This window comes from Oncorhynchus clarkii, unplaced genomic scaffold, assembly GCF_045791955.1.
Source record: "Oncorhynchus clarkii lewisi isolate Uvic-CL-2024 unplaced genomic scaffold, UVic_Ocla_1.0 unplaced_contig_2420_pilon_pilon, whole genome shotgun sequence".
Lineage (NCBI taxonomy): Eukaryota > Metazoa > Chordata > Actinopteri > Salmoniformes > Salmonidae > Oncorhynchus > Oncorhynchus clarkii.
This window is the reverse complement of record NW_027259576.1, coordinates 4,322-28,203: the sequence shown is the minus strand read 5'-3', so window position 1 is coordinate 28,203 and position 23,882 is coordinate 4,322. Positions and strand designations below refer to the sequence as shown.

The 23,882-nt window shown below is 40.9% G+C and overlaps 1 protein-coding gene across 1 annotated transcript; it reads left to right on the top strand.

Moving 5' to 3' along the window:
* Positions 1-4,607: 4,607 nt before the first annotated feature.
* Positions 4,608-23,103, top strand: LOC139400324 (tetraspanin-11-like; the record flags this gene model as incomplete). Its single annotated transcript, XM_071145292.1, has 5 exons — positions 4,608-4,833; positions 19,341-19,415; positions 20,333-20,437; positions 20,903-21,061; positions 23,017-23,103. Coding segments are annotated over exons 1-5 (645 nt in total), but the record flags the coding sequence as incomplete, so codon positions are not given.
* Positions 23,104-23,882: the final 779 nt, after the last annotated feature.

Sequence of the window (23,882 nt, the reverse complement as noted above, 5' to 3'; positions counted from 1 at the left end):
TTATTGGATATGTGTGGTCAGCAGCATCTAGAAGTACTATCCACATGGCACAGTGTGTGCCACAGTGACTAGAACCATTCTATGCAATGAAAATGGCATAACTAGTCTATAAAGACAGACAGGAATAGTTGACTCTTGTTAGTAGCTCATGATTGACAGGTCTGAGAAATGAAGAAGTGGATAGCCATGTCATATTAGATTACGCTGTTCAGTGATGCTGTCCAGTGATATTGTCATGGCGATGTGTGGATCAAAGGCCTTCAGAGGCTTGGCAGTGTAACAGTATAACATACCCGGGCGCGAACCAGGTACACATCAACAACAGTCACCCACGAGTCACCCAGTCACCCACGAAGCATCGTTACCCATCGCTCCACAAAGGCCGCGGCCCTTGCAGAGCAAGGGGAACTACTACTTCAAGGTCTCAGAGCAAGTGACATCACCGATTAAAACGCTATTTAGCGCGAACACCGCTAACTAAGCTAGCGTTTCACATCCGTTACAGCAGCATCTTTCTCCCTCTATTTAATTTGATTGTGTGTGTGCGTGTGCATGTGCGTGTGCATGTCTCCACAAATACCTTTGTTTTGGCTTTTGTTATAACACCCAACGCCTCTTCACAGGGTGTTCGCAGAGTGTGAGGATAGTCAATGTCCCTTGTCTGGTGTGCTACAAGGCTACAGTTGCTAGTTATTGTGCAGAAGGGAGTAAGTAACCAACAACAGTTTGACTGACTGTGATTTGGGTTATTGTTTCTGCTCATGTCATACCTTGTGTGATGTGTTATTGTCCTCAAAATGTCCCCACATTTTATGTCTTAATTTGCATTAGAATAACCGGTTTGCATTTTCTATGTTGTTAGACCGTTTTTCAGCCACTTGAAATGCTATGTGAACTGTCAAGTACTCAGAACTCCTGGCCTGATTTTTTTGTACCCTGTTCTTAGAATGTTCTTCAAACTTTGGAGAATCTTGTGAGAACATAAAGTCTGTGAGAACTGCTGCTTGGGGTTTTCTACCCTGTTTTCAACCCTGCTGACTGTAATGATAACAGTCAAGTACTTCAGATTCAGAACTGCCAGTAAAATTTTTGTGTCCTGTCTGTCCAGAGCTGTGGAGGGGAGATGACGGCCGTGTACAAAGACGACCAGGGTGACTGGATGACCGTCTGCCTCAAGTACCTCCTCTTCGTCTTTAGGTCCTCTGGGTGAGTAGCACTAGCAAGCTACCCTGCATCTGTTTGTGCTGCAGTAGCCAACAACCATGGGAGTTGGTCATAGGAGTTTGCTATACATGACAAACAGATCTGGGATCAGGCTATAGCAAATTAGCAAGCCCTCCTGTTTGTCTTCAACTTTCTCTTCTGGGTGAGTAGCAATCTAGCCTGGTAGATGGCCTGAAACTGGCCCTGGTAAGATCTTTTTGTGTTGGGAAAGACTAAGTGAGTTAGCTTGACAGCACAAAACAGATCTGGGATCAGGCTGTATTAAACCTCTAGTACACAGAAACAATAGTTTTCTTCCAGTGACAGGTTCATAGTTGATTTATTTAAGAGGGGACTCGGGGAGAGAGTGAATTGGGTTAACGTTCACGAAGGCATGCACAGGGAAGAATGATATTTGACAGGTTTTTACATCAAAGTTAGACTTCTTGTGTGACTTCTTGTGTTGCTCTTTCTTAGCCGAGAGGAAAGAGTTACAGAGAGGAACGAGAGGGAGAGAGTTACGGTGAGGAACGAGAGGGAGAGAGTTACGGTGAGGAACGAGAGGGAAAGACGGTTACGGTGAGGAACGAGAGGGAGAGAGTTACGGTGAAGAACGAGAGGGAGAGAGTTACGGTGAGGAACGAGAGGGAGAGAGTTACGGTGAGGAACGAGAGGGAGAGAGTTACGGAGAGGAACGAGAGGGAGAGAGTTACAGTGAGGAACGAGTGAGGAACGGTGAGGGACGAGGGGAGAGAGTTACGGTGGTGAGGAACGAGAGGGAGAGAGTTACGGTGAGGAACGAGTTACGGTGAGGAACGAGAGGGAGAGAGTTACGGTGAGGAACGAGAGGAGAGAGTTACGGTGAGGAACGAGAGGGAGAGAGTTACGGTGAGGAACGAGAGGGAGAGAGTTACAGGAACGAGAGGGAGAGAGTTACGGTGAGGAAAAAGAGACACAGAGGGAGAGAGTTACGGTGAGGAAACAGAGTGACACAGAGAAAAAAAACATGACAGAGAAATGGGAGATTACATTTAGGAGCGCAAAGAAATGGACTTGGCCCAGTGTACTCTAATATTTATGGCCTGTCGGTGTTGAACCGATGGGCTGTGGATCAAACCTGGTCCCTGGCAGCTGGTGTACGTTTAATGTTTAATAACACAGTTAACTATTAAAGCTATGTTCTGCTGGGCCTGAAAACAGTTGTTCTCTGTCTACAGAGTAAGGGATCAGATTCAAACAGGTTCTCTTTTATATTTTTATTTTTTATTTTACCTTTATTTAACTAGGCAAGTCAGTTAAGAACAAATTCTTATTTTCAATGACGGCCTAGGAACAGTGGGTTAACTGCCTGTTCAGGGGCAGAACGACAGATTTGTACCTTGTCAGCTCGGGGGTTTGAACTTGCAACCTTACTAGTCCAACGCTCTAACCACTAGGCTACCCTGCCGCTCTCGCTTTACATTTCACACTAACCTAACGACTTCCCTTCAAACCCCACATTGCGTAACAGTAATACCTCCCACTTTCCCCAACGGCCACAGCCCCAGCCTCCCTGTTTCTCTGTATTGTAACTCTGCACCCAAAGATACTACCTACTAATACTCCAGGGTTGCCCATTCCTTTAAACAATCACCTTTTCCCATGGCATGTTGTTTTAGTACTACAGATGTCAGATCTGAATTTGAGCCAGTTTGCTACAGAAGGAAAATAATCCAATAATCCTGCAGCAACAGGAAATGTGTTATTATGCGAATTATAATTAATGGACATTTTTATAGGGGTTGATACATTTTCCAGTGGAAATGACAAACGTCAGAAGCCTTTTTAAACCTAAAATACGCTTCATGTTTGACATTTCCTGCATTGCAGAGAAGTTCTGCAACAGGGGGATCACATTAAGATCCTACATCTGTAGCAGCAGTGCTTGTTGTTTGGGAGCAGGGGCTTGGCGTGTAGAGGAGGAGGAAAGGGATGGAAGGCTGAATAGGAGCAACTCTCCCTGGGATTTCCTGCACGTCCGGGTGTGTCATAGATGACAGAGATGGGAAAACAGATGAATGGCATCGCCACGTCACCCCTCTGATGTGGCCACCATTGTTAATGGAAACAAATCACTCCACTCTGGCTCTGTTTGGCTCTCTCTCCTTTTTTGTCACTCAGCTCTCTTCCTTTCGCTCTCTCTTTTTTTCTCTCTTTTTCGCTTCCTTTCTCTCTCTTTCTCTCTTCCTTTCTCTTTCTATTCCTTTCTCTCTCCTTTTCTCTTCCTTTCTCTCTCTCCTTTTCTCTTCCTTTCTCTCTCTCTTTCTCTTCCTTTCTCTCTCCATTTCTCTACATTTCTCTTTCTCATTTTCTCTTCCTTTCTCTCTCTTTTTCTCTTCCTTTCTCTCTCTCTTTCTCTTCCTTTCTCTCTCTCTTTTTCTCTTCCTTTCTCTCTCTCTTTCTCTTCCTTTCTCTCTTTTTCTCTTCCTTTCTCTCTCTTTCTATTCCTTTCTCTCTCTCTTTCTCTTCCTTTCTCTCTCTCTTTCTCTTCCTTTCTCTCTCTTTTTCTCTTCCTTTCTCTCTCTCTTTCTCTTCCTTTCTCTCTCTCTTTCTATTCCTTTCTCCCATTTCTCTTCCTTTCTCTCTCTCTTTCTCTTCCTTCCTCTCTCTCTCTTTCTCTTCCTTTCTCTCTCTATTTCTATTCATTTCTCTCTTTTTCTCTTCCTTTCTCTCTCTCTCTTTCTCTTCCTTTCTCTCTCTCTTTTCTCTTCCTTTCTCTCTCTCTTTCTCTTCCTTTCTCTCTCTTTTTTCTTCCTTTCTCTCTCTCTTTTTCTCTTCCTTTCTCTCTCTCTTTCTCTTCCTTTCTCTCTCTCTCTTTCTCTTCCTTTCTTTTTCTCTCACTGTTTTTGTGCATATCCCCTTCCTCTCTGACTCACTTTATTGACACTGCGTTCTCTCTCTCTCTCTCTCTCTCTCTCTCTCTCTCTCTCTCTCTCTCTCTCTCTCTCTCTCTCTGTCATCCTCCTCTTTGTTTTTCTGTCTCTCTTTCTCCCTCTTTGTTTTTCTGTCTCTCTTTCTCCCTCTTTGTTTTTCTATCTCTCTTTCTCCCTCTTTGTTTTTCTATCTCTCTTTCTCCCTCTTTGTTTTTCTATCTCTCTTTCTCCCTCTTTGTTTTTCTGTCTCTCTTTCTCCCTCTTTGTTTTTCTGTCTCTCTTTCTCCCTCTTTGTTTTTCTATCTCTCTTTCTCCCTCTCTTTGTCTTTGTTTGTCTCCCCTTTCCCTCTCTGACTCACTTGTTGACAGCCAACACTCTCCCCCCTCACACCCCTCCTGTCACTGTTCCTACTCTCTCTCTCTTTCTCTTCCTCAATTCAATTTAATTCAATTAGATTGGCATGAAACATGTAAAGCCAAAACAAACATATGGGAACACATGACCTCAACCTGTCTCTCTCCTCAGGTTGGTGGAGCGGCGGTGATGGGCGTGGGCATTTGGACCCTGATAGACAAGAGTGATTACCTGAGCCTGCTGGCCTCCAGCACCTTCGCCGTGTCCGCCTACATCCTCATCCTGGCCGGGGCCCTGGTCATGGTCACGGGCTTCCTGGGCTGCTGCGCCGTCATCAGGGAGCAGAGGAGCTGCCTGTCCACGGTGAGGGAGCCCTCCTTGGGCAGGGTGACTACTCTAGGCCCCAGGCTTTCTGGATATCTGGAAGGCCCCTGGGTCTTCGAAATGTTTATGTTGATTAAAGGGATAGTTTTCACATATTACAACATTAGTTAGATGCATTATATTGAAAGTAGTGTATGGCTCATAGATAACTTTCAGGGTAAGATACTAACTAATGCTGTAGTTTGTGTGTGATATCTCTTTAATGGTAGTGTTGGTGTTTGCATAAGAAAGGGGCTGGTTATATACTGTAGGTGAAATGAGAGCGCACAATGAAACAAGGAGAATGGAGCTATCTGCACTCTGTTCTCCTTAAGGGAATGTTCATTTAGAACATCCGTTTAGCTTGTTCCAATTCAAACTCACCTTGGTTGCACTCATCACTTTTGGCTACATTGTATACTTTCCTTTACCCCAGATACCGGTTTCCTTTGAAACGTCCCTGTACCTGACGCTCCTTCCCTGCACCCCTGCTCTCACAACTCCACTTGTGTCTTTCTCTTGTGCGTGTGCTCGCGAGCATGTGTGTGTGTGTGTGTGTGTACGCTGGGAGCTGACAAATGAGCTGACAATACTGTCCTCGTTGTTTTAAAGAGACAGGCCAGGCAGGAGAGGAACAGGCCGGAGGTGAGCCACTAACTCTGCTACTGCAGCAGGATTGGTTATAGTCAGGCATTAGTAGTCATACATGAAACTGATGGAGGGGGGAGAGGGGGCTTTGGGTGGTGGAGGGCAGTGGTATAAAGTACTTAAGGAAAAATACTTTAAAGTACTACTTAAGTCGTTTTTTGGGGTATCTGTACTGTACTATTTATATTTGACAACTTTTACTTTTACTCCACTACATTCCAAAATAAAATAATGTACTTTTTAGTCCTTACATTTTACCTGACATCCAAAAGTACTTTTACATGCTTAGCAAGCAGGACAGGAAAACAGTCCAATTCACACACGTATCAAGAGATCATCCCTGGTCATCCTACTGCCTCTAATCTGGGGGACTCACTAAACACACATGCTTCATTTGTAAATTGTGTCTGAGTGCTGGAGTGTGCCCCTGGCTATTCGTAAATAAAAAAAAACGAGAAAATGGTGCCGTCTGGTTTGCTGCCTGGTTTGCTGCCTGGTTTGCTGCCTGGTTTGCTTAATATAAGGAATTTTAAATGATTTATACTTTTACTTTTGATACTTAAGCATGTTTAAAACTAAATACTGTTAGACTTTTACTCAAGTAGTATTTTACTGGGTGACTTTCACTTTTACTTGAGTCATTTTCTATTAAGCTATCATTACTTTTACTCAAGTATAAGAATTGAGTACTTTTACCAACACTGGTGGAGGGTGTGTTTTGGTTGTGGGGTTAGTGTGAGTGTGTGTTTAAAGGAGAGGCTTGAGTGAAGAGTTGGTGTTCATCAGATCACTATGGCTGTGGGGTTGTATGAAAGAGAGATGTGTTTGTGTGTCTGTGTCTGTGTTTGTGTAGAATACAATATAATTCAATGTTATTGCCAATCAACAATGGCTGTTAGGAATTAGCTTTAGTGTGGTGTGTAATAATACACCTCCCACATTCCTCCATCTGCCATAACCAACATTCTGGCATTACCACACACACACACTGTGTTTGTTGATGATGTGTGTGTGCTTGTGCGTGTGGCTATGCGGGTGCACGTGTGTGTGTAGTGTCATGACATGGCCCTCTTTGGGTATAGCGAGTGCCTTCCCCCCCTCTCCCTCTTACACCCAGGTTCTGTTATCTCAGGTCGTACATTCCTAGAGGAGACTCTCCTCATGGCCAGGCAGTATAGAGAGAGAGAGTTTCACAGTAGAACAAATGAACTTCTTCTACATCACAGGACTTGAGAACTGAACAATATCCATGTTTTGGAGAATGTGGAAACGGTCGGTGGAGAATCCAGCTACGACCGGTCCATTTTGTTTTATGATTGTGACCTCAGGAAAGACAATACAGCGACATTACCATAACTCTGTTTATACAGTAGCCTCTGTTCTGAGGCTTGCATCTAATTATTGTATAAAATGAATGAGTAAAGATGAAACTATTTGTGAAGTGGTGTATTGTGATTTTAAACCTTTAATGTGAGAGAATTGTATTTCTGTTTAAAGTTTCACTAAGTCATTGGCCCTCCCCCATGAGCACAGACATCGATCTGGCGTCATGGGACAGCTTTTCCACAGTTCTGAATACAACCCCCACCTGGAGCAATCCTCTTTAGACCATGCCTACCTCGGTCAGTTGAGGGAGCTAAGGTTTGAGTAGAGACCAGAAAAACCTCAGGACATGCTAAGGTTGTAATGGTTGCTGAATTCTTAACTATACCACGTGGTTAAACTCTGAGACTATCAGTACCGACAGAATAAGAGCAACTCTTCAATACTAATTACTAGTCTGCAGCTAGGAATTATGTACCATTGAATGCGAAGACCGACAACCGGCAAAACATCTATTCTATAAGAACATTTCTGAATGGAACTCTGAAGTACCCATTCTAACCACGAAGACTCCAGGGACGCAAAGAGAAGTTCAGATGAACTTTCCAACAGAAAGACGGACGATTCCAACAGAGATCATGAAGACACACTGAGCGTAAATATATATACTGATTGCAATTATTCCCGAATGAGTGAGCGTTCATGTGCAAAGGATTAGCATTTCAATTATTATAATTATCAACTGTGTAGTGTGTTTTGTCTTTCCCGGCCTTCTCAGTCCCTTTGTCTACCAAACCGTCATATCGGTTTAGCCCACTAGGGCACATCCTCGATCATTTCCTTGTAACCATATCTACTTTTGTTTGTTTGTTATGCATTTCTGTGATTATTTAGTTAGTAAATAAATGATTAAGACAATTGGTGTATGGATGACTCATAGTGAAGACTGGGTTCATGCAGATAGCCAACAATTTACGGCGTTTGGAATGAGGCTAACGTGAGGTAAAGAACAATTCATTAATTAGAAGACTAATTGATCAGATATTAAAATATCGGAAAAGTTATATTAGAAAAATTATAACTTTGTAATCTGAAGATTTTCCTTGGTGCCCTGACTTCCTAGTTAATTACATTTACATGATTAGTTTAATCACGTAATAATAATTGCAGAGAATTGATTTGATAAAATAACAGTCTTCAATTTAATGATGCCAAAGACACGCCAGTAGCCTGCAAGGTAAAGAGGAAATGGCTGCTTTAACTCTGTTATAGACTATGGTCTCCTAAATGAAGGCTCCCCTGCATCTGTGTGTGTGTGTGTGTGTGTGTGTGTGTGTGTGTGTGTGTGTGACAAACAATGGTTTTGGCATAGCTTTGTTTTTCCTCACCTCCACGCGTCACATCAGTGCCAGGCTGGGAATGAGCATCTGTCTCCCGGTGATGGCCTTGAGCGCCATGCTGCACGCCACACGCTTTGTGTCCCGCCTCTACAACAGGTGTGCCTAATTAGCCTTGGTGTGTGTGTGTGTGTACGTGTGGGAGTGTGTGTGTGAATGTGCATGAATGTGCGTGTGTGTATAGCTCTCTAAAAAGCTCAACTACCCGTCTTGTTAGTCCATTGTTGCTTTGTGTGTGTGTGGTTGTGTGTGTGTGTGTGTGTGGCTGTGTGTGTGTGTGTGTGGTTGTGTGTGTGTGTGGTTGTGTGTGTGTGTGGGTGAAACATTCTCACCATTTACATACTCTGCTGTTAAATCCAAACAGTGTTATGTCACAATGATACAGAAGAAGATTTTACACAGCAGATAATGGTTGGTTGGAACCGCCTATCCCCCAGCCACCCCCATTTCTCATTGATAAAATACACATATTGATATCTTCCAGACTAATTGGCTAATAAGGTGCTAATAAGGTCACTGAAACTTGTGTGATGTCCTCTCTTCTCCAGTAGCATACTAATGATGGTTTTGTTTTAACAAAGTGTTTTTCTATAAATGTTGCATTCTGTGGCAACGATTTCTATGAAACATCCACAGTAGATTCATTTATAGTACCTTAGTTATATCACCCCGTAACGTAGCCTTTATAAGCATTGCTGGAAAAAAATCCATAACAGCTCATAGCTCCTTTTAGGAATGTGTTGGATGGACATTGGTGGTACAATGCATTATAACACTTGATTCATTCATAATGGCTGATGTATGAGTGAATATAAATGTATGTATGCCTCCAGTGCATCATATATAACTCATTATTGAAAGGTAGTTTAAATGAGTTATTAGTATTATTATTAATTATCCAGAAGTGACTCAAAGAAAGTCTTACCTGTATTCTGTCTCCCATGAAGCCTGTATTTCAGCTCTATATCAACATAATCATACAGTAGCTCATCCCTGGATCAAAGCTTTTTGATTCTGTCAATATTGCTGTTGTTTTCTGGTGTTTTGTTGCTCCACTGAACAAAGTACTGAATGTACTGGTTTGGAGGTGTTATGTTTTTTTTTACTGAGTATTAGTTTGGAGGTGTTGCAGGGTTTCTTACTATTAGTTTGGAGGTGTTGTAGGTTTTTTTTGATATTAGTTTAGAGGTGTTGCAGGGTTTCTTGCTATTAGTTTAGAGGTGTTGTAGGGTTTCTTACTATTAGTTTGGAGGTGTTGCTTGGTTTTTTTACTATTAGTTTAGAGGTGTTGTAGGGTTTCTTACTATTAGTTTAGAGGTGTTGCTTGGTTTTTTTACTATTAGTTTAGAGGTGTTGCTTGGTTTCTTACTATTAGTTTGGAGGTGTTGCTGGGTTTCTTACTATTAGTTTAGAGGTGTTGCAGGGTTTTTTACTATTAGTTTGGAGGTGTTGCAGGGTTTTTTACTATTAGTTTAGAGGTGTTGCTGGGTTTTTTACTATTAGTTTGGAGGTGTTGCTTGGTTTTTTACTATTAGTTTAGAGGTGTTGCTTGGTTTTTTTACTATTAGTTTGGAGGTGTTGCTGGGTTTTTTACTATTAGTTTGGAGGTGTTGCTTGGTTTCTTACTATTAGTTTAGAGGTGTTGCTGGGTTTTTTACTATTAGTTTAGAGGTGTTGCAGGGTTTTTTACTATTAGTTTAGAGGTGTTGCTTGGTTTCTTACTATTAGTTTAGAGGTGTTGCTTGGTTTCTTACTATTAGTTTAGAGGTGTTGCTTGGTTTCTTACTATTAGTTTAGAGGTGTTGCTTGGTTTCTTACTATTAGTTTGGAGGTGTTGCTTGGTTTTTACTATTAGTTTGGAGGTGTTGCTGGGTTTCTTACTATTAGTTTGGAGGTGTTGCTGGGTTTTTATACTATTAGTTTAGAGGTGTTGCTTGGTTTCTTACTATTAGTTTGGAGGTGTTGCAGGGTTTTTATACTATTAGTTTAGAGGTGTTGCTTGGTTTCTTACTATTAGTTTGGAGGTGTTGCAGGGTTTCTTACTATTAGTTTGGAGGTGTTGCTGGGTTTCTTACTATTAGTTTGGAGGTGTTGCTGGGTTTTTTACTATTAGTTTAGAGGTGTTGCTTGGTTTCTTACTATTAGTTTGGAGGTGTTGCAGGGTTTCTTACTATTAGTTTGGAGGTGTTGCAGGGTTTCTTACTATTAGTTTAGAGGTGTTGCTTGGTTTCTTACTATTAGTTTGGAGGTGTTGCTTGGTTTCTTACTATTAGTTTAGAGGTGTTGCAGGGTTTTTTACTATTAGTTTAGAGGTGTTGCTGGGTTTCTTACTATTAGTTTGGAGATGTTGCTGGGTTTTTTACTATTAGTTTGGAGGTGTTGCTTGGTTTCTTACTATTAGTTTAGAGGTGTTGCAGGGTTTCTTACTATTAGTTTGGAGGTGTTGCTGGGTTTTTTACTATTAGTTTAGAGGTGTTGCTTGGTTTCTTACTATTAGTTTGGAGGTGTTGCTTGGTTTCTTACTATTAGTTTGGAGGTGTTGCAGGGTTTTTTACTATTAGTTTGGAGGTGTTGCAGGGTTTTTTACTATTAGTTTGGAGGTGTTGCTGGGTTTTTACTATTAGTTTAGAGGTGTTGCTGGGTTTTTACTATTAGTTTAGAGGTGTTGCAGGGTTTTTCACTATTAGTTTGGAGGTGTTGCTGGGTTTCTTACTATTAGTTTGGAGGTGTTGCTGGGTTTCTTACTATTAGTTTTGAGGTGTTGCTTGGTTTCTTACTATTAGTTTAGAGGTGTTGCAGGGTTTCTTACTATTAGTTTGGAGGTGTTGCAGGGTTTCTTACTATTAGTTTAGAGGTGTTGCAGGGAGGTTTCTTACTATTAGTTTAGAGGTGTTGCAGGGTTTTTTACTATTAGTTTAGAGGTGTTGCTTGGTTTCTTACTATTAGTTTGGAGGTGTTGCAGGGTTTCTTACTATTAGTTTGGAGGTGTTGCTTGGTTTTTTACTATTAGTTTGGAGGTGTTGCTTGGTTTTTTACTATTAGTTTGGAGGTGTTGCAGGGTTTCTTACTATTAGTTTGGAGGTGTTGCTGGGTTTTTTACTATTGGTTTGGAGGTGTTGCTTGGTTTCTTACTATTAGTTTAGAGGTGTTGCAGGGTTTCTTACTATTAGTTTGGAGGTGTTGCTGGGTTTTTTACTATTAGTTTAGAGGTGTTGCTTGGTTTCTTACTATTAGTTTGGAGGTGTTGCTTGGTTTCTTACTATTAGTTTGGAGGTGTTGCAGGGTTTTTTACTATTAGTTTGGAGGTGTTGCTGGGTTTTTTACTATTAGTTTGGAGGTGTTGCTGGGTTTCTTACTATTAGTTTAGAGGTGTTGCTGGGTTTTTACTATTAGTTTAGAGGTGTTGCTGGGTTTTTACTATTAGTTTAGAGGTGTTTTTTTCACTATTAGTTTGGAGGTGTTGCTGGGTTTCTTACTATTAGTTTGGAGGTGTTGCTGGGTTTCTTACTATTAGTTTAGAGGTGTTGCAGGGTTTCTTACTATTAGTTTAGAGGTTTCAGGGTTTCTTACTATTAGTTTAGAGGTGTTGCAGGGTTTCTTACTATTAGTTTAGAGGTGTTGCAGGGTTTTTTACTATTAGTTTAGAGGTGTTGCTTGGTTTCTTACTATTAGTTTGGAGGTGTTGCAGGGTTTCTTACTATTAGTTTGGAAGTGTTGCTGGGTTTCTTATTATTAGTTTGGAGGTGTTGCAGGGTTTTTATACTGTTAGTTTAGAGGTGTTGCTTGGTTTCTTACTATTAGTTTGGAGGTGTTGCAGGGTTTCTTACTATTAGTTTGGAGGTGTTGCTGGGTTTCTTACTATTAGTTTGGAGGTGTTGCTTGGTTTTTTACTATTAGTTTAGAGGTGTTGCTTGGTTTTTTTACTATTAGTTTGGAGGTGTTGCTGGGTTTTTTACTATTAGTTTGGAGGTGTTGCTTGGTTTCTTACTATTAGTTTAGAGGTGTTGCTGGGTTTTTTACTATTAGTTTAGAGGTGTTGCAGGGTTTTTTACTATTAGTTTAGAGGTGTTGCTTGGTTTCTTACTATTAGTTTAGAGGTGTTGCTTGGTTTCTTACTATTAGTTTAGAGGTGTTGCTTGGTTTCTTACTATTAGTTTAGAGGTGTTGCTTGGTTTCTTACTATTAGTTTAGAGGTGTTGCTTGGTTTTTTACTATTAGTTTAGAGGTGTTGCTTGGTTTCTTACTATTAGTTTGGATGTGTGTAGCAGGGTTTCTTACTATTAGTTTAGAGGTGTTGCTTGGTTTCTTACTATTAGTTTGGAGGTGTTGCAGGGTTTTTATACTATTAGGAGGTGTTGCTTGGTTTCTTACTATTAGTTTGGAGATGTTGCTGGGTTTTTTACTAGTTTGGAGGTGTTGCAGTTTGGAGGTGTTGCTTAGTTTGGAGGTGTTGCTTTTTTACTATTGGTTTGGAGGTGTTGCTTGGTTTCTTACTATTAGTTTGGAGGTGTTGCAGGGTTTCTTACTATTAGTTTGGAGGTGTTGCTGGGTTTTTTACTATTAGTTTAGAGGTGTTGCTTGGTTTCTTACTATTAGTTTGGAGGTGTTGCTTGGTTTCTTACTATTAGTTTGGAGGTGTTGCAGGGTTTTTTACTATTAGTTTGGAGGTGTTGCAGGGTTTTTTACTATTAGTTTGGAGGTGTTGCAGGGTTTTTTACTATTAGTTTGGAGGTGTTGCTGGGTTTTTTACTATTAGTTTAGAGGTGTTGCTGGGTTTTTACTATTAGTTTAGAGGTGTTGCAGGGTTTTTCACTATTAGTTTGGAGGTGTTGCTGGGTTTCTTACTATTAGTTTGGAGGTGTTGCTGGGTTTCTTACTATTAGTTTAGAGGTGTTGCAGGGTTTCTTACTATTAGTTTAGAGGTGTTGCAGGGTTTCTTACTATTAGTTTAGAGGTGTTGCAGGGTTTCTTACTATTAGTTTAGAGGTGTTGCAGGGTTTTTTACTATTAGTTTAGAGGTGTTGCTTGGTTTCTTACTATTAGTTTGGAGGTGTTGCAGGGTTTTCTTATTATTAGTTAGGTGTTGCAGGGTTTTTATACTGTTAGTTTGAGGTGTTGCTTGGTTTCTTACTATTAGTTTGGAGGTGTTGCAGGGTTTCTTACTATTAGTTTGGAGGTGTTGCTGGGTTTCTTACTATTAGTTTGGAGGTGTTTCTACTATTAGTTTAGAGGTGTTGCTTGGTTTTTTTACTTTAGTTTGGAGGTGTTGCTATATTAGTTTGGAGGTGTTGCTTGGTTTCTTAGGAGGTGTTGCTGGGTTTTTTATATTAGTTTAGAGGTGTTGCAGGGTTTTTTACTTAGTTTAGAGGTGTTGCTTGGTTTCTTACTATTAGTTTAGAGGTGTTGCTTGGTTTCTTACTTGGAGGTTTCTTACTATTAGTTTAGAGGTGTTGCTTGGTTTCTTACTATTAGTTTAGAGGTGTTGCTTGGTTTTTTACTATTAGTTTAGAGGTGTTGCTTGGTTTCTTACTATTAGTTTGGAGGTGTTGCAGGGTTTCTTACTATTAGTTTGGAGGTGTTGCTGGGTTTCTTACTATTAGTTTGGAGGTGTTGCTGGGTTTTTATACTATTAGTTTAGAGGTGTTGCTTGGTTTCTTACTATTAGTTTGGAGGTGTTGCAGGGTTTTTATACTATTAGTTTAGAGGTGTTGCTTGGTTTCTTACTATTAGTTTGGAGGTGTTGCAGTGTTGCTGGGTTTCTTACTATTAGTTTGGAGGTGTTGCTGGGTTTTTTACTATTAGTTTAGAGGTGTTGCTTGGTTTCTTACTATTAGTTTGGAGGTGTTGCAGGGTTTCTTACTATTAGTTTGGAGGTGTTGCTGGGTTTCTTACTATTAGTTTGGAGGTGTTTCTTGGTTTTTTACTATTAGTTTGGAGGTGTTGCTTGGTTTTTTTACTATTAGTTTGGAGGTGTTGCTGGGTTTTTTACTATTAGTTTGGAGGTGTTGCTTGGTTTCTTACTATTAGTTTAGAGGTGTTGCAGGGTTTCTTACTATTAGTTTGGAGGTGTTGCAGGGTTTTTTACTATTAGTTTAGAGGTGTTGCTTGGTTTTTTACTATTAGTTTAGAGGTGTTGCTTGGGTTTCTTACTATTAGTTTAGAGGTGTTGCTTGGTTTCTTACTATTAGTTTGGAGGTGTTGCTTGGTTTCTTACTATTAGTTTAGAGGTGTTGCAGGGTTTTTTACTATTAGTTTAGAGGTGTTGCTTGGTTTCTTACTATTAGTTTGGAGGTGTTGCAGGGTTTCTTACTATTAGTTTGGAGGTGTTGCTGGGTTTCTTACTATTAGTTTGGAGGTGTTGCTGGGTTTTTATACTATTAGTTTAGAGGTGTTGCTTGGTTTCTTACTATTAGTTTGGAGGTGTTGCAGGGTTTTTATACTATTAGTTTAGAGGTGTTGCTTGGTTTCTTACTATTAGTTTGGAGGTGTTGCAGGGTTTCTTACTATTAGTTTGGAGGTGTTGCTGGGTTTCTTACTATTAGTTTGGAGGTGTTGCTGGGTTTTTTACTATTAGTTTAGAGGTGTTGCTTGGTTTCTTACTATTAGTTTGGAGGTGTTGCAGGGTTTCTTACTATTAGTTTGGAGGTGTTGCAGGGTTTCTTACTATTAGTTTAGAGGTGTTGCTTGGTTTCTTACTATTAGTTTGGAGGTGTTGCTTGGTTTCTTACTATTAGTTTAGAGGTGTTGCAGGGTTTTTTACTATTAGTTTAGAGGTGTCGCTTGGTTTCTTACTATTAGTTTGGAGGTGTTGCAGGGTTTCTTACTATTAGTTTGGAGGTGTTGCTTGTTTTTTTACTATTAGTTTGGAGGTGTTGCTTGGTTTTTTACTATTAGTTTGGAGGTGTTGCAGGGTTTCTTACTATTAGTTTGGAGGTGTTGCTGGGTTTTTTACTATTAGTTTAGAGGTGTTGCTTGGTTTCTTACTATTAGTTTGGAGGTGTTGCTTGGTTTCTTACTATTAGTTTGGAGGTGTTGCAGGGTTTTTTACTATTAGTTTGGAGGTGTTGCAGGGTTTTTTACTATTAGTTTGGAGGTGTTGCTGGGTTTTTTACTATTAGTTTAGAGGTGTTGCTGGGTTTTTTACTATTAGTTTAGAGGTGTTGCTGGGTTTTTACTATTAGTTTAGAGGTGTTGCAGGGTTTTTCACTATTAGTTTGGAGGTGTTGCTGGGTTTCTTACTATTAGTTTGGAGGTGTTGCTGGGTTTCTTACTATTAGTTTAGAGGTGTTGCAGGGTTTCTTACTATTCGTTTAGAGGTGTTGCAGGGTTTCTTACTATTAGTTTAGAGGTGTTGCAGGGTTTCTTACTATTAGTTTAGAGGTGTTGCAGGGTTTTTTACTATTAGTTTAGAGGTGTTGCTTGGTTTCTTACTATTAGTTTGGAGGTGTTGCAGGGTTTCTTACTATTAGTTTGGAAGTGTTGCTGGGTTTCTTACTATTAGTTTGGAGGTGTTGCAGGGTTTTTATACTATTAGTTTAGAGGTGTTGCTTGGTTTCTTACTATTAGTTCGGAGGTTTTGCAGGGTTTCTTACTATTAGTTTGGAGGTGTTGCTGGGTTTCTTACTATTAGTTTGGAGGTGTTGCTGGGTTTTTTACTATTAGTTTAGAGGTGTTGCAGGGTTTCTTACTATTAGTTTGGAGGTGTTGCTTGGTTTTTTACTATTAGTTTAGAGGTGTTGCTGGGTTTTTACTATTAGTTTAGAGGTGTTGCTTGGTTTCTTACTATTAGTTTGGAGGTGTTGCTTGGTTTTTTACTATTAGTTTGGAGGTGTTGCAGGGTTTCTTACTATTAGTTTGGAGGTGTTGCTGGGTTTCTTAATATTAGTTTGGAGGTGTTGCTGGTTTTTTACTATTAGTTTGGAGGTGTTGCTTGGTTTTTTACTATTAGTTTGGAGGTGTTGCTGGGTTTCTTACTATTAGTTTAGAGGTGTTGCAGGGTTTCTTACTATTAGTTTGGAGGTGTTGCTTGGTTTTTTACTATTAGTTTGGAGGTGTTGCTTGGTTTTTTACTATTAGTTTAGAGGTGTTGCTTGGTTTCTTACTATTAGTTTGGAGGTGTTGCAGGGTTTCTTACTATTAGTTTGGAGGTATTGCTGGGTTTTTATACTATTAGTTTAGAGGTGTTGCTTGGTTTCTTACTATTAGTTTGGAGGTGTTGCAGGGTTTCTTACTATTAGTTTGGAGGTGTTGCTGGGTTTCTTACTATTCGTTTAGAGGTGTTGCTGGGTTTCTTACTATTAGTTTGGAGGTGTTGCTGGGTTTTTATACTATTAGTTTAGAGGTGTTGCTTGGTTTCTTACTATTAGTTTGGAGGTGTTGCTTGGTTTTTTACTATTAGTTTGGAGGTGTTGCTTGGTTTTTTACTATTAGTTTGGAGGTGTTGCTGGGTTTCTTACTATTAGTTTGGAGGTGTTGCTGGGTTTCTTACTATTAGTTTGGAGGTGTTGCTGGGTTTTTTACTATTAGTTTGGAGGTGTTGCTTGGTTTTTTACTATTAGTTTGGAGGTGTTGCTTGGTTTTTTACTATTAGTTTGGAGGTGTTGCTTGGTTTTTTACTATTAGTTTGGAGGTGTTGCTTGGTTTTTTACTATTAGTTTAGAGGTGTTGCAGGGTTTCTTACTATTAGTTTGGAGGTGTTGCTTGGTTTTTTTACTATTAGTTTGGAGGTGTTGCTGGGTTTTTTACTATTAGTTTGGAGGTGTTGCTTGGTTTCTTACTATTAGTTTAGAGGTGTTGCAGGGTTTCTTACTATTAGTTTGGAGGTGTTGCTGGGTTTTTTACTATTAGTTTAGAGGTGTTGCTTGGTTTCTTACTATTAGTTTGGAGGTGTTGCAGGGTTTCTTACTATTAGTTTGGAGGTGTTGCTGGGATTTTTACTATTAGTTTGGAGGTGTTGTAGGGTTTCTTACTATTAGTTTAGAGGTGTTGCAGGGGTTCTTACTATTAGTTTGGAGGTGTTGCTGGGTTTTTTACTATTAGTTTGGAGGTGTTGCAGGGTTTTTTACTATTAGTTTGGAGGTGTTGCTGGGTTTCTTACTATTAGTTTGGAGGTGTTGCTGGGTTTCTTACTATTAGTTTAGAGGTGTTGCAGGGTTTGTTACTATTCGTTTGGAGGTGTTGCTGGGTTTCTTACTATTAGTTTGGAGGTGTTGCTGGGTTTCTTACTATTAGTTTAGAGGTGTTGCATGGTTTCTTACTATTAGTTTGGAGGTGTTGCTGGGTTTCTTACTATTAGTTTAGAGGTGTTGCAGGGTTTTTTACTATTAGTTTGGAGGTGTTGCTTGGTTTCTTACTATTAGTTTGGAGGTGTTGCTGGGTTTCTTACTATTAGTTTGGAGGTGTTGCTGGGTTTCTTACTATTAGTTTGGAGGTGTTGCAGGGTTTTCTACTATTCGTTTGGAGGTGTTGCTTGGTTTCTTACTATTAGTTTAGAGGTGTTGCTGGGTTTTTTACTATTATTTTAGAGGTGTTGCTTGGTTTCTTACTATTCGTTTGGAGGTGTTGCAGGGTTTTTTACTATTAGTTTGGAGGTGTTGCTGTTTTTTTACTATTAGTTTGGAGGTGTTGCTTAGTTTTTTACTATTAGTTTGGAGGTGTTGCTTAGTTTTTTACTATTAGTTTGGAGGTGTTGCAGTTTTTTTTTTAGTGAGGACTGGTTTGGAGGTGTTGCAGGGTTATTTACCGAGGACTGGTTTGGAGGTGTTGCAGTTTTTTTTTTACTGAGGACTGGTTTGGAGGTGTTGCAGTTTTTTTTTTACTGAGGACTGGTTTGGAGGTGTTGCAGTTTTTTTTTACTGAAGACTGGTTTGGAGGTGTTGCAGGGTTATTTACTGAGGACTGGTTTGGAGGTGTTGCAGTTTTTTTTTTTTTACTGAGGACTGGTTTGGAGGTGTTGCAGTTTTTTTTTTTACTGAGGACTGGTTTGGAGGTGTTGCAGGGTTTTAACTATTAGTTTATAGTTGTTGCAGTTTTTTTTTTACTGAGGACTGGTTTGGAGGTGTTGCAGGGTTTTAACTATTAGTTTATAGGTGTTGCAGTTTTTTTTACTGAGGACTGGTTTGGAGGTGTTGCAGGGTTTTAACTATTAGTTTATAGGTGTTGCAGGTTTTTTTTTTTTACTGAGGACTGGTTTGGAGGTGTTGCAGGGTTATTTACTGAGGACTGGTTTGGAGGTGTTGCAGTTTTTTTTTTAGTGAGGACTGGTTTGGAGGTGTTGCAGGGTTATTTACTGAGGACTGGTTTGGAGGTGTTGCAGGGTTATTTACTGAGGACTGGTTTGGAGGTGTTGCAGGGTTATTTACTGAGGACTGGTTTGGAGGTGTTGCAAGGTTTTAACTATTAGTTTATAGGTGTTGCAGGGTTATTTACTGAGGACTGGTTTGGAGGTGTTGCAGGGTTATTTACTGAGGACTGGTTTGGAGGTGTTGTAGGGTTTTAACTATTAGTTTATAGGTGTTGCAGTTTTTTTTACTGAGGACTGGTTTGGAGGTGTTGCAGGGTTTGTGGTGTTCTGTTCATTGTTGTTCCCTCATGAGATAGTGGTGTTTTATGTCTCTCTTAGTTCTCAGTACATTTAGCTGTCTGTGTCAGAAATCAAAACCTCTCTCGCTTTTATTTTTCTCTCTCTCTTGCTCTCTCTCTCTCTCAAATATTAAATGTATCCCCCCCTCTACACTGTTCGCTCCCTATTCCCCCCTCTCTTTCTCTGCAAGGAGAAATATGACAGACATCTCACACCCCAAAATTCATTTCTCCTTATTCTGCATAGTCTGTCATATTGCTCTCTATTCCTCTGGTCTTTTTTCGTTCTCTCTGTCAGCTTTGGGAATGCGGGTGCGTGACAATACAAAGACACTTGATGGAACATTTTATATCTGCATTGTCACAATAACTGAGTGACTTTTGGTAGGAGTCTGAGAGTGAGTGTTGGTAAAGATGTTAAGTGAGACTGTTCTAAACAGAGACATGCAGTTAATGCTGCATTTTGTCTTATATTCAAGAGAGAGTTTTGCCTGTAAGTGTTGAACTGAACTGTGTTAAGACTGATCTCTCTGTCTCTCTGTCTCTCTGTCTCTCCAGTATTTCTGCTGTCTGTTATTGATCTTTCTCATAGAGCTGGTGGCAGGAGTCCTGGCCTACGTGTATTACCAGAGGGTGAGTGACTACTTCTCCACCTTCATCTTTTATCCTCTTGTGTACCCCCCCCCCCCCCCCCCTGTATTTGTTTTCTTTTTAAATACATCTATTCATTGAGTCTGGAGTGCAGTTCTGGGACTATCTCCATTGCATTTGAGCGGCCATGTGTGTGCATGCTTACCTGGTGTGTGTATGATACCTGTGTAAAGACCATGTATCTGGAGCCCTGATCTCCAGACAGAGCTCAACCCTGAGCCCTGATCTCCAGACAGAGCACAACCCTGAGCCCTGATCTCCAGACAGAGCACAACCCTGAGCCCTGATCTCCAGACAGAGCACAACCCTTAGCCCTGATCTCCAGACAGAGCACAACCCTTAGCCCTGATCTCCAGACAGAGCTCAACCTTGAGCCCTGATCTCCAGACAGAGCTCAACCCTGAGCCCTGATCTCCAGACAGAGCTCAACCCTGAGCCCTGATCTCCAGACAGAGCTCAACCCTGAGCCCTGATATCCAGACAGAGCACAAACCTGAGCCCTGATCTCCAGACAGAGCTCAACCCTGAGCCCTGATTTCCAGACAGACCTAAACTCTGAGCCCTGATCTCCAGGCAGACCTCAACTCTGAGCCCTGATCTCCAGACAGACCTCAACTCTGAGCCCTGATCTCCAGACAGACCTCAACTCTGAGCCCTGATCTCCAGACAAACCTCAACCCTGAGCCCTGATCTCCAGACAGAGCTCAACCCTGAGCCCTGATCTCCAGACAGATCTCAACCCTGAGCCCTGATCTCCAGACAGAGCTCAATCCTGAGCCCTGATCACACAAGCAAGGCAACCCCACTTCACTCTCCTCTGCCACTCTAACTGAGGTGTTCTCTCTCTCTCTCTCTCTCTCTCTCTCTCTCTCTCTCTCCCCCTTCCCTCCCTCCCCTAGCTCAGTGAGGAGCTGAAGCAGCACCTGAATGAGACCATGACAGAGAACTACGCCCAGCCAGGGAAAGAGGCCATCACCCTGGCTGTGGACAGACTACAGCAGGATGTATGGACTCAATCTCCCATTAGCCTTTGCTTAGTTTTTCTTGAAGGGACAGGAGCGCCAGTGGTAAAGCTGGTTGATACTAGTTATGGTACATAGTTGTTACACACACACACACACACACACACACACACACACACACACACACACACACACACACACACACACACACACACACACACACACACACACACACAATCATCCCTTTTCACCTTGAAGCATGTGAGGTTCAATGTTAATCATATGCGAGGTCACATCCACTATATGGGTACAGTATGATGCAAGATGTCAATGCAGTCTGTAATACGTAGTTATGACTACTTGGTTTACAAATGTTTTTTGTGATGTGTTTTTTCTGCCTCTTCATTTTGTTGTTGATTGATTTGAATTAGATGTGATGGTTTTCAGACATCAACTAAGTGTAGCTAATGATAAACACAATTCCACTTTTCTTCTTCTGTTGGTCAGTTCAAGTGCTGTGGCAGCAACAACTCATTTGATTGGCTGCATAGTGTGTACATGACCTCGGCTGTGTCGGAGGGCAGGGTGGTCCCGGACAGCTGCTGTAAGACCATCACCACCCTCTGTGGCCGCAGAGACCACCCCTCCAACATCTACAAGACTGAGGTGGGTGGGACCATTGGAAAATCATCATTCAACAGCAAATATGTGCCAAATGGGTTCCAGCAGACTTTAGGATGTCATAACTCGACTCTTTCACGGTAAAAATGTGTTATGTTGTCATTCTATTTCATATCGATGACAGCAGAGTCCAGCACTGTCAGTGGAATGGAACGGTCCATCATGATTTCAGATCTAACCATTTGTTCATATTTAATGGATCAATGCAATTCAAGTTGGATCCTAAAATATTCCTTCAAATAAATCTTTCAAAAAAAATGAATGGATCTCGACATGGAACAATTGATGAATATTTCAGGACCAGATGGTTATATTGGGCATCAAATGATTTCTAATGTCTGAAATGGGGACAGACAGATGATATGTCCCTCAGAGCTCAACTGTCTCCTTTCTTATTCTGTCAATGAAACTGAAGCAGTCAAATACTCTGGTTTGGAAAGTCACTTTAGCCAACAACTTTTCTCTACTTGACAGGCTTTCTTATCAGTAAGGGCTGAGAGTGTAAGAGCTCGGAGAATATTTCATACAATATTTGAGATGCTCCTTTCGCTTTTATCTGTGACAAGCAGGAGAAGTCTGTGCTTGTTTCTCTCTTTCACACACTCACACACACACACACGTCTCGCTCCTTCGTTCCCGCTATCATCATTCCACTTGTCAATGTCACTCCAGTTCAGAGGAGTGAAACTTTGATAAAATCTCTTTATAATTAAACAAAGTTTATATGGGTGGAACTGAAATATTTACTGTGCATTTAGGGAGTCAGCTGTGGTTGACAGCTCCCCACACACTCGGAAAACACTTGGGTTGAAAATGTGCTCGTCAATGTGTTTTCACTTGTCTAGGAAGCCGAGATGTCCTCATAACTGTGACTCACAACATGGCTTAAAACAACCTACTTGGTCAAAGCTCTTTGGTAAAACAGTATGACACTGGATGTACGGAGGTGACTGCACATGGACGTGTCCGTGCACTCCATTCAGCCATGGCTCCTCAATGCCCCCTCTACCCACATCTGAGTGGTGTGTATGTGTGTGTGTGTGTGTGTGTGTGTGTGTGTGTGTGTGTGTGTGTGTGTGTGTGTGTGTGTGGTCAGAGAAGGAGCCTCCTGAGAGAGGCCTAATAAATCCCACTGTTCTCTCTACTTCTCTCAGGCTGCCTGTTAGCAGTTGATGTTACTCTTCAATAACACAGACCCCAAAGCAAATCAGGGGGAGAAAAATAGGTTTATTCAAAGAGGAAAAATCTAGATGTTATGCTGAGAGGTAGATGTTCATTATTCCCTGTCCTCAGTGATTCTCTCCACAGAACAAAGAGACAGGATGTAATTTATAACCCAACCCTAGCCTGGGGTTGACCAATTAGAATTCCTTGCAAATAAACTGGGCCACTGGCCAAATAACAAGTATCCTATTTCAGGCTCAATGTATAGACAAATTCCTCCCATGTCTCTGACCCATTGATCATTCATTCCCTATTACAGAAAAAACACTATTTCCATTCATGGTTAATTCCCTCTTGACCTTTAGCCCTCTGTGTTGTGTATTATCTTAAAATATCTTTACACTGCCCAAGTCCTTTATCTTACTGTAGTTTGTTCTCTGCAGTGTAATTCTGTATCACACACACACACAATTAACGCAGCAATTTGGAGACAGACATAGAAAAAGCTGGAGAGGGTAGGGTTGATAAATATACTATGGTAAATGAAGAGCATAGCTCAATTTTAATTATCCTTGTTCACACCCCCTCAAGGATTTAAAAGCATTGGTTTGATCCAAATATGATAGACACTGACTACACCAATCAGGTGTGTCTGTGTGTGTGTGTTCATAATGTATACGTGTGCATCATGCGTGCTTGTGTGTGTGTGTTTGTGTGTGTGTGTGTGTGTGTGTGTGAAGTGATTTGACCCCTGACCTGTAACCTTTGCCCCACAGGGTGGCTGCATCACCAAGCTGGAGCAGTTCCTGGCTGACCACCTGCTGATCATCGGAGCTGTGGGGATAGGAGTGGCCTGTCTACAGGTCGGTCCCCTAACACTGGCCAGTGTCTTTATTAACAGGAAATGACGAGGCCTTATTATATTTCAGTACTGTGGTAGCACCTCACAACAGACACAAGCTATCACTATCAGATTATCACAAAGTATCATTTAGTTTTTGGGGGATTTGGGGTATCACCGATGTCGTGGATATCAATATAATGTAGTGATAATAGTGGATATAATCTGCTACTGTGGATATTGGTAGCCTTGCTGTTGAAATGTCTTCAATGCTAGCTAGTATCTAGATGGATAGGTGGGGAGATTGTGAACAGAAAGAGAGAGAGAAGGCGAGGTTAACTTTGCTTGTTCCTCTTAGTAGAGTAACGTGAGACGATTGCTTAAGAATGTTTTATTTATTTTTTATATCAGTCTCAAAATATATCCACATGATAAAAGGCTTTCCAATTTTTTTTTTTTTATAAACATCAATGTGGCCATAATCTTCCTATTACCTCAAAGATGCATCCAGTAACTCCTATTACCGGTCAGACAACCTTTCAATGCACTCTACCTCCCTATATCCTTTCAGCTGTAAATCTGATCCCATTCACATTCTGGGATTTGATTTGCTGCGGTCTCAGATGGACCAAGCTCGTAGCCCAATCCACTCACAGCCCCTGTCATCCCGTATACGGCTTCAAAATGGCAGATTTTGTCATTGATAAGCGCCTGAATTGGAACCAAGTGGCTGTACAGTAACATGCTATACCTGACTTCAGAGCTCTGGGTCTCCGCTTCACAGCTCTGTATGGGTTTTGA